Below are 11,149 nucleotides of genomic sequence, written 5' to 3'. Positions count from 1 at the left end.
TTCAATGTGATCTAGCCTAAGGGTATCTCAGGTTTGAAAAGGTAGAAGTGATTTTTGCAAATCAGGAAAACTGTGATAATGTACTGTGAAGCTTCATGATTTGAAAAACAAATGAGGGCAAATGTTAACTACTGAGTTTAAATACAGGAGGAGTATTTTACATGTTAGGTTTGAACAACAAAATAACAAGTCATAACTTCTAAACTGAGATAAACTTGTAGTGTGAGAAAAGCCTGGGATTCCTGCAGAATTTATTTGCAATCTTTTACCTGATTCTAATTCAAACTTTATGTTCAGAAATGTATTGAACATATCAGTTAAATATTTTCCTCTGTGTTTGCATACAAGTCATGAGGTGTTCTTTCCCCCTTTAAGAGTTTATAACAGTTATTACAAACAAGAGATCCTACATTGCCCCATAAACTTGGCAGGTGTAACTGCCTGTTCCTTTCTTCTTCTTCTTTTTTAATCTCACCTCCACTATATAGAGCACTCTTCTAGTATGTACATGTTTGTGGCCCAGAGAGAAGGCAGGAAGGAGAGAGAAGGTGACATATTTGCTTTAAATCTTGCATTAATTTAAGTCTATCAATTTCATCAAGGCTGAAGAAAATGAATCATTTCAAAGTTCCCAATAAACAAAATAGATATGCTGCATCATTACCAAAATTATGACTGCATTGCTTAAATATTAAATCTAATTCAGAATAGAATTTGCAAAGTGATATGAATTTTTAATTGAAATTTATTTTAATTGATACGTTAAAAACAAAGATTGCTCATATTCCTGGGGTAAACATGGGATGTTTCATCAGATTAAATACATTTCCTCAAATACTCTTTACTTCTGAATGGTGAAAACTTTTAAAATCCTTTCTTCTCACTTTCTGGACTGTACAGTACATTATTATTACCTGCAACCACATAACCGTATGATAGCACAGCAGAACTTCTTGCTTTTATTTAACTGTGAGTACCCATTGGAAAATACTTACTAACCTTTCATTGATAATTAGCATTAGATAAACATCGATTGCTGTGGACATGGATCTATGTGGGAGGCTGAACAATCAAGAGTGAGTGATAAAAACTGGGTAACTTCCCACGCTTTTCTGTCCTTCATTTCCTATCTCACTACTCTCTTCCACCCACTCTATATCTCTGAGATTGTACTCCCTAATAAAATATAGCATATGCTACCACTGCCTTTGCTTTATAGGGACCCAAATTAAGATAATGATAATGAAATTTATTTTGTACTTTGCACTTTGGTCCATAGCCAAAGAAAATTAAAATAAGCATAGCAAAATGTAACATGGTATACTTGCTGTGATAATTAAACTCTTTCCATTCATAGTGAAAAGTTTCTTATCTGGGTCATGTTAAAACTGAATATGTCTTCCCACATACATGGAGCCATTTATAATATTTGCCTGGCTCCATGCCCATCCTTGATTGCAACAAGAAATAAAAACACCTTAGAGAGAAACAAAAGATATCACAAAACATTTTGAAAGAGAAAAAAGAGAATTGAGAAATCATATTCTCATAAAAACCCAGTGTCATTAAAAATATCAAATATTTTTACAAAACCTCTAAAATTATAAATTCATTTGCAAATAAATCAACCTTTTTAGTTCAGAAGTGAGAAATTCTGGTGTAGAATAGTAACCCCTAACTCCAGAGTGCTGCTCTGGGGTCTTGGAACACAGAGATCCAAGAGATATTTCAGAAACATACATGCAGAGATATTTCAGAAATTTGCTAAATATGGAACATTGCATGTTCTCTGTCAAGAGATTTCTAGTAAGGAGACAGAGAAACAAGGCAAGAAAAATAATTCTAAGCTGGAGGATTGGTTTAGCCAGGCATCCCAAAGAAATCAGTTGCTCCATTGACTTATGGTTGGTCTTCTGCAAGAGCCGTCCCTGAGTTATCATTGGATTTCTCAGCAACCAGTGGTTAGAATTTAGAGACATTAACTGTGTCTTTATACTAGGGTTTCCCTTTTGGGCAAAACAATATACATTTTTGTTGGCATCTTAAGATTAGAGTTAGAGAATTTAACACCCAAGGTTTATAAAACAGTTCTTGTGACTCTTTGCTACTAGAAGTGCATTTAAATTGTGCTAAGAGTTTAATAAGGTTTGTTATTATAGTGATGTTCTGAGTTTTCCAAATTAAAAAAAAATGTTTGACGGTTCTGAATTCTAGAGATTCAAGGTAAACTCAAATAAAAAATTTCAAATAGCCTCTTCCTTGATGTGGTCAACAGAGATACTTTGAGTAATATTCTCTCAGGGAAGTGGGATAGAGGAGCCATCTGATGAAGTGATGAGAAATAATAACTCCCTAAGGCAGATGCCAATGTATGTTGGACATGGTGACTCTGCAGTTCTGTTGCTTTTGTGGATAGATGTTGACTACCAGGAAATTTAAACAATGATTCCTTATTCTCTTCATATTTGTGAAGAGAATTGTCAGTTTTATCAGATGAGAGACAAGGATGAATATGTTGAGATATATTGATATCAAGGGACAGGGTTAATAGAGAATGCTAAAAATTTAAACAGAAGTATGAACTTTAGTGTCTTACAAACTATGTAAGCCATTTTAGGTCTTCTTATCAGTATTACAAAGATAAAAGGCTATTTCTCAAGTCAGATCAATATTGTATCAAGAAGTTATTTGGTAATGCTTAGCTGCCTTCAAAGGGTATTGAAAAGAATAACTAAAATGATGGCTGTGAGCCAGTTTTATAAAAATAAGGGTAGTGTACTAATGTCAGTGATTGTTACTTGCTGTTACAGTAGCTGTTCTGATTTTATCCTCATCTCAGGGGGAAGTTTTAGAATATGAATTGCAGTTATTCTTAGTAGACTAACCAAAACTTGGGTTAGTGGAATCCCTTTTCAATCACATTCTACTCAGTCTTGCTATTAAATACTTCGTAAATTGAGTTGAGAGTATGCTAATTGGATTTGTGGACAATCCACAGCCAGGAATAAATTCTTTAGGAGAGGATTAAAATATAATAGGATTCTGATAAACTTTAAGAAATAAGCCAACTGTCCACCAAATGAGATTTTCTGAAGGTGTTCACAAAAGCCCAAAGCATTAAATAAAATGCCTAAAATAACAAGATTCATTCATCTTTCAGCAGTATTATTTATAGACACATTAAATTTTTATTCTTCAATCTTTCCTTTTATGCTAAATTCAGATTTTCTTCTCTTCTGCTGTTCCTCTTTGTTTTCTGCACGTCTCTGGGTATTTCTCCTATACCGTTTTCCCCCCATTGTTACTCTTTGAGTTAAAATTTGATTCTGCATAGATTGGATTATTTGCAGTGAAAGACGGAGTTTGCTATTTCAAAGAAAACTTTGAAATTAAGGGAATATCTTATGGAAAATTGCATGAAAACTTTCCATGAATTACATGGTCAGGAGAGTCCTTGACCACGTGACTTAGCACAGAGGGACAGACAAAAAACATCTAGCCATTTTCTTCATGAGCATCTTTAACATCACTAATTACTAATTACTAATGTCTATTGTAACTATTACTAATGTCACTTCTTGAATCATATCAGACTTTTTCTAAGTTCAAGATCACTATGTTTAAATTGCTCAAAATACAGAAGTTTTTGAATCAGTATAAGATGCAGCTACTGAATATTCAGTCACAATCCTTGGTTGCCAATTCTTATAATATTAAAATTGAGTTGGCTTTTATTTATTTATTTATTTATTTATTTATTTATTTATGTGTTTACTTTTGATCTTACAATTTATTTATTTTTTTTAACAGCATATGAATGTTTATTTCAACAAGCTGAAGTTTTTTGAGTTTTGATGAGACAAAATGTTTCATATGGTCCAATTTTGCAAATCTCTTATTATGGGACTATTATATATCAGATGCAATGGTGTAGTAAAGTATTTTACAGGGAAGCAACTAAGATTAGGGCTAATTTTTCCAAGGCAACCCTTTTGACTCTAATTATTAAGCACCCAATATATCAAAGGATGCTTACAAATGGATACATCAGGTGCATTTACAATATTCTCTTGAGAGATTATTATAAACCAGTCTCATAGGCCACAAGGAAAATAAAAGGACTATGTACAGCCTTACAGGAAACAGGCAAGGAGCTGAGGAGGACCAAGATGAGTCTAGGGCCTTGGTGGGTGCATTCCCGGGGGAGGGGGCCCTGTAAGGGAAACCAGACAATCCCGTGAGACTCCGCGAGCAACAGCATAACAAACAAACAGGTCTGTGGTAACGTGGCCCTGGGGAATCGGGCCCACGCCTCTGTGGAGCTACTTCCATAACTCTGTGGCCAAGGGTCAAAGAAGGCCTCGCATCCCTGGGGGAGGGGGCCTCATTCCTGGAGGGGGCATGCCCATCGGGGTCCCTCGTCCAGGGGGAATCCCCATTGGGGGACCCATAGGAGGCCTCATACCAGGAGGTGGGCCCATCATGCCTGGAGGGGGTGCCCCTCGGCCCATACATAGGTGGTGGAGGACCCCCACGGCCTGGTGGGTACTGGGTTGGAGCTCCTGCAATACTGGCAGTGGCAGCAGCAGTAGCTGCTGCAACAGTGCCTCTTCCTTGAGGGGTCATCACCTGTTGGGATGGCCCACCAACCCCACGGACTGGTCCAGCAAGACCTGCAGGAGCCTGGGGCATAGGAACACCAGCTGGGATTCCTCTGCCAGCAGCCCTGCCAATTCCTGGGCCCCCAGCAGCTCCAGCAAGTGGCCCTCGAGCAATGCCAGTATCTTTGGGAGGGGGTCCTTCTACTGTCATCGAGACCAGGTTCTCCCCTCGAAGCAGCACCAGACCAAGGACTCGCTTCTCTTCCCTTTCTGCTTGTTTGGAGTTCTTTGGCTTGATCTTTCTGAACTCATCACAATCACAGAGGATCAAATTCATATGCTTGTCGAAAGCCTTGAAGGTGCCAATGAAGATCCAGCCATCTTGCAGGATGCATCTCATCCTGTAGTCGATGTGCTGCAGCATCTTGCTGCTCTTGCCCACAGTCATGGTGGCGGTTCTGATGGCTCCGATTCCCGCCGGATTCGCCTCCGCAGAGGCCTAGAGACCCGCCAACAACCGGATTCTGATCTTACAATTTAAACACTTTTAGTTATTGCTTTTAATGGTGGTCTTTAAGGGGTTTTTGATAATGTATTTAACACTTGCAAGAGTGAGGCCATACCCTCAGAAATAATCACTAAGTCTGTGTTCAATCTCTGCCTCCTTTGTCATTAAATTTGACAGGTGACACCTATAATTATCTAAAAGTAGTATTGATTGATGTTTTTTGTATTCCCTAAAGAGAATTTTGTTGTTAAAATAACATAAATATGTGTAATAGATATAACACATATTTATGTGTTATTTATGTTGGATAACATAAATATGGATAACATAAATATGGATAACATATTTATGTTATCCATCAAGCAGATTTCACTTTAAGAAAGGTCTCGGTTCCTCACCTGCTGGGATAATGAAATGAAATGTCTACTTCTTGGACATTTTTAGATCTAAACCTCTGTGATTGAAGAGAAATTGGGTTTCTCTGAGGAAAGACCTGGTAGCCCACCTAAAGCAATTGGTTGTAATAGTGATTCTCTCAGTCCTTCTGAAGTACCCATGGCCATTTACTCCACACTATAGAAAGCAGAATTTTTAAACTAAGGAATGTTGGAATCAATACTCAGATCAATGGTGATACCTGGAGACCTGAAGAGTCAGCGTAGTCCCTTTGCTAGTGTAGAGGAATGTGATGGGTATCTAACAAATGATGTTGTATCTAAAGCCAGACTCTCTGTGGGTCTACATGGTCTGTTAACTTATCCAGGGGTAATTTGTCTGTCCCTCCAATATATAACTGGGCTAGACATACTTGGGATTTGGTATAGTTCCTACATTGTACCTAACTTGCTTCATAATAGATATAGTTCTTTTTCTATAGACTAATAGCTGTTACAGAGGGAAGACTAGACAAATCCCCTAAAAGTAGTCCCCTATTCTGCCAAAATAGTGAAATAAATTTGTACCACCCTTAACATATAAAGGATGATTCACATCATAATTCCATTTAACTCAATCATCTGGCTTCTACAGAAATTGGAAAGATCCCAAAGTTCCCAAGTTTAGCCTTCATGTTTCATCTTGTATTTTTGCTAAGGTACCTGGTATATGGCCTCAATTTGGTGAAGGAGTTTTTCCTTTGCCCTATTGGAAGAGAAAATTAGAAACAGCTTCCATTCACATGTAGCATACAGAAGTATACATTTACCATTTTTCCTTAGGGCTGTTAATTAGCCCTCTCAGAGCCATAATAGAATTTGTTACCATCTAATCGGTCTGATACCCATAGACTCACATTGAGCCAATGTGTCACACTACACACTAGTCAAGCTAGATATATGAGAAGCAGGTAGCATGTTAGAGACTTTGTTTGGGCATGTGGGCTTCAGAGGGTGGGAGACAAGTCTCATATATATTCAGAATTCTTTTGATGTCACTAAAATATTAAATGGCCAATAATTGAACCAAGATGGGCATGCCAAGAAAAATAAAACTGTATATTATTGTACCTTTCACCATGAAGAAAATGCAATGCCAGATAAGCTACTTTGGGTCTTGGAAGCCACAAATCCACACCTGGGGATACTGATCTGGTCCATGTATTACTGAAGAGAAGAACTGCCAACTAAGAGTGGGGCCCAGGGCAAGAAAGAGCTCTGTATCATGTCCAGTTTTGGATATAAGCAGTCTTGCTCTTTGGGCATATAAACCAGCAGACTCAATAATACTAGAGACTTCTGTGGTAGAAAAAAGATGCTATGTGTAACATAAAACAAGTTCCAGTTCCAGTGAAAAAAATCATAATACATGTTCCCAGAAGTCTGGAGTATAGCCAAGCCACCTGCAGTGGGGAACTATATACCTTTTGAAAAACAAACTTGTCATGTATTACTGGGCCCCAGTACAAAAATGAGAAGCTGACCATGGTCCATCAAGTGCCCACATGTCTGGAACTGTATCAGATGGGCCCAGAAAAAAATCTATCAAAGTATGGAATTGGTATATTCAAGATCTAGTATGAGCAGAGACAGAGAACACAAGCAAACTATACAAGCAGGTAGCTCAATTTCTCATATTATCCATCATCATGCAACAGGACCTTTCTCTCGTGTCACCTCTATGACCCTATGGGTGGTGATGGGGTCTTGAAAAATCTGATAAGAAGGGAAAGAAAATCTATGGCTGTTTCACAAATGGGTAGAATTGGAATATGATTATAATCCAAAATTTGACAGTTGCTATGTATCTTTAATTCAGAAGCAGACTCGGAAGATTACCAGCAAGGAGATATTCCCACAAATGGAAGAGCTTCCAGCAGGCAGATAAATAAACGGAGGTTAGGATATATACAGAGGCATAAGCTTTGGAAAATGGCTGGCCAAGTTGTTCACAAGTCTGGAATAAGACTGAGCTATCAGGGACAAGGCAGACAGGACAGAAGCATGTAGATGGTTATATAGGAGTGGACCCAGAGTAAACATATTTTTGAAGTATCACACAACAGTACCTATAAGAGAATATCTACCATAGGAGAGATATTAAGCAAGGTAGTATAAAAGCTGGGTTAGTAAATATAAGTCAGCTTCTATTAATAGTCACTGCAGTCTTGTCACAAAGAGCTCAAGTACAAGGTGGTCACAATGGAAGAATGGAGGTTATGTGTTGGCTTCTACATACCAAGTCTGGTCATGCTATTTCACAAAATGTCCAACATGCCAGGAATAGAGACCAATGCAGAGTCCCAACTATAGCATTGTCTTTCAAGAAAACCAACTGGCTACTTGGAAAAGGGAGTCCTTTTCAAACAATTTATTTTCACAGATGTGAACATATATTCCATGTAAGTAAACATATAATCCATATTCCATAGGATTTCAACAGTGTCAGATAAGTAGATCCACTGTATAGCAAAGGAGACTTGAAAGTAGGATACCCTAGGATCTACTGGTCACGCTACATATTGTGCCACCCAGAAGCTACAGATATTACAAGGCATTAGAAAGCCCACTGAATGTATAGCCCACTAACTGTACCAGTTTAGCAATGACACTTTATGAGGATGTGTCACAGTCTTTTGGGATGCAGAGTTCACCTTACATTGAAGATTTTAATAGCATTATCTCTTAAATAGGAGAGATACTTGGGCCTGAAAAAGTGACACATGCCTGTAATCCCAATGGCTCAGGAAGCTGAGGCAGGAGAATTTGAGTTCAAAGTCAGCCTCAGCAACAGTGAGGTGCTAAGCAATTCAGTAAGACCCTACATAAAATACAAAACAGAGCTGGGGAAGTGGCTCAGTGCTTGAGTGTCCCTGAGTTCAACCCCTCACCACTCCCCCCCCCCCCAAAAAAAAAAAAACAATAGGAGAAATACTTGGGGTAGAAGAGCAAGGAGTGGAATCAGCTGTGCCCTGCTTTCCATCATTCTCAGTTACTTGCTGGGAGACTGGGCTTTACATATGGACAAGTCTGGGCTTTATAGGGTAAGAGATCTTAGTCTCCACAGGTCAATACTTGAAGAAATAAGGGTCTTGTTCAACTATAAGCTGTGACTGCTTCCTGACCACTTTGGCTTCCTTGTTTCTAGAAACTATCACTTGAGAAGAAGAATCACTAGCTTGGCAAAGGTAATTGGTGTGATCAAGAGTAGGTGAGACTGCTGTTACACGACAGGGTAGGGAGCGACAAGCGTGGGAGCCAGGTGATACACTGGGTTTTATTTTGTCCCCTGGAGATGAGAATATGTTACTCTTGGGTAAGCCAATAAGACCATTAGAGGTGCCAGCAAAGTTGAGGGGAATCTAGAATGTGCAATAGAGGAGGGAGGCAATGGGTGTAAGATACAGTGGCAGGGGCACTGACTGTTCTTCCTACGTTTCCTTTATGCAGGGAGGGCCACCTGCAACTTGGATGGTGTGCATGATGAAGAAAGAGATCTGAGTGGCACCAGGGTTGACTGTGATGGACAAGGAGTTCCACTGCAGACATATCCCTTCAAGATAGGATTTGTTGCCCCATATATTAACAACCATCAGAAGACACTCTCCTTTTGCTGCTTCTCTCAGATGTTACCTCAGCCTCAAAGAGCCATTGCATGCGAGGTCACCTCTTTCCCAGTGTGAGCAACATCTGATGCATAATGAAGAGGAGAGTATAAATGCCTGGTCATTTTGACCCAACATAAGACAATTCTGGTGGGTTGTTTTTGCTCTGGGGCTCAACTTCTGTCCCTTCCTCTTTCTGCTTCCTTCCCTTTTCTTCCTTTTCATGGTGTTGATATCAAGGATACTCACAAATGAACAACCTGCATCCTAAACACCTTCTAAGGTATGTTCCTGAGAATACTCAACCTGCAACGGAAGACTTGCAGCTTAAGGAGTTCCTACTAGTCTATGAAAAACAATAGAAATAAATATTACTATTAGACCATTAAGGGATTATAAAGTATATGTGTGCTGAGATCATATGGTGAAATCACTCCATGGATACCAGTTAGCTAAGTGCAGTGGCAGAAATGGTTCAGTATCAGCTGATTGTCTTATAAATGGTATCTGGTGGCCGTAAGTGGGTATAGGTAGGAATAGAAGTGCACACGTAAGAATAAAATACTAAGTGCAAAATTCCTGAGTCATGCCCCTTATTAATGATAGGGCTATTTAATCAATCACCAACTATCTGTCCTAATGTAATTTGCCTTATATTGGGGCTTCTACCTGATGTGGAAGGATAGCAAGAAAGTGGCAGAATCCCAGAGCCTAAGCTTGAATTCTGTGGCTGTATTTGAAACCCTGTCTGAATTCCTATTATGGTTTGGATCTTAAATGTCCTCCCAAAGCTCACGGGTTCAAGGCCTCGTCCCAGCTGATGGTGCTATGCAGAGGTAATGGAAACTTTAAGAACAGGGGCCTATTCAGAGAAAGGTAGGTCATTGGAGGTACACCACTGAAGGGTGTATTGGGACCAGGGCCTGTTCCTCTCTCTCTCTCAGCTCAGCTGTCCTCTCTCCCACCTATAATGAAGTAAGAAGTTTCCTCGGCCACATGCCCTCTGCCACGATATACTGCCTCACCATAGATCCAGAGGCAACAGGGACAAGTGTCCATGGCTGAAATCTCTGAAACCATAAGCAAAAAGTAAATCTTTCCTCCTTTAAGTTGCTTCTCTCAGGTATTTTTCACAAAGACAGAAAGCTGACTAGAAACTCCTTCTTTCAAACACTGTAAACCTCTCTTTCATGAAGTATTTGGAAAATGGGAGAACTTGTTTATCTAGTATAGAAGAGGCTGTAAACCTCACAGGGCTGGATAGGCAAAATGGCTGTGAGCAGGGATCTGCAAGTTTTTCCTTAGCTTAAATGGGCAGTTCTCTGGCAGCTGCCACATTATTTACTGCCAAAGTCTCTAGTGGACATAATGGTCCAGATGTTAGAGAATTTTTCTGTATCTGATTTCAAACTTTAGGGTGTCCTTGTAAATTTCATGTACAGACCTTGCATAGATCCTTAAATGTGTGGATTGATAGGAAAAAAACAATGAACTTGGAGTTAGAGGTCATGGGTCTCAGTTCCACCACTTAAGAGTTGGTGAAATTTTATATATTTCCTCATTGGCAAAACATTTCATTATCCAACGAAAGAATTTTAAACAAAAAGGTAACTTCTGAAAAAGTGAGTAAAGCAATCTCTTATAGTACCTGAGAGCACTTTTAGAACTCAATTCTTGCTAGTTAGTTTTATAGGTGAAACTGGCAAAGAGCCTTAGAACCCACCCCCCTCTTGCTCTCTCTTTCTTTCTTTCTTTCTTAAACACATATAAAACATGCTAAAATTCTACTTTTAGTTATTTTAGCAAATAACCATGCAATTTTGTCTTAACCGTGATCCCTGATAATAAGGAGCTCTGCTCCTGTACCTCTTTCTTTACCACTGGGCATTAGTATCTAATACATTGTTGCTTTCTAGATCAGCATAACCATGTCTGATACTTATAGCTACAAGAGTGTGTCAATTCACAATGTATACATGTATCAAAGTATTGCATTCATAT

The 11,149-nt window shown here is 39.0% G+C and overlaps 1 protein-coding gene across 1 annotated transcript; it reads right to left on the bottom strand.

Moving 5' to 3' along the window:
* Window positions 1-3,793: 3,793 nt before the first annotated feature.
* On the bottom strand, window positions 3,794-5,125 carry LOC107142621 (small nuclear ribonucleoprotein-associated protein B-like). Its single transcript, XM_048791832.1, is given in 2 exon segments — window positions 3,794-4,514; window positions 4,516-5,125. Coding segments are annotated over 2 exon segments (699 nt in total). The 5' UTR covers window positions 5,050-5,125; the 3' UTR covers window positions 3,794-4,349.
* Window positions 5,126-11,149: the final 6,024 nt, after the last annotated feature.

This window comes from Marmota marmota, unplaced genomic scaffold, assembly GCF_001458135.2.
Source record: "Marmota marmota marmota unplaced genomic scaffold, marMar, whole genome shotgun sequence".
NCBI classification, from domain to species: Eukaryota; Metazoa; Chordata; class Mammalia; order Rodentia; family Sciuridae; genus Marmota; species Marmota marmota.
This window is presented reverse-complemented; position numbering and strand designations above follow the sequence as displayed.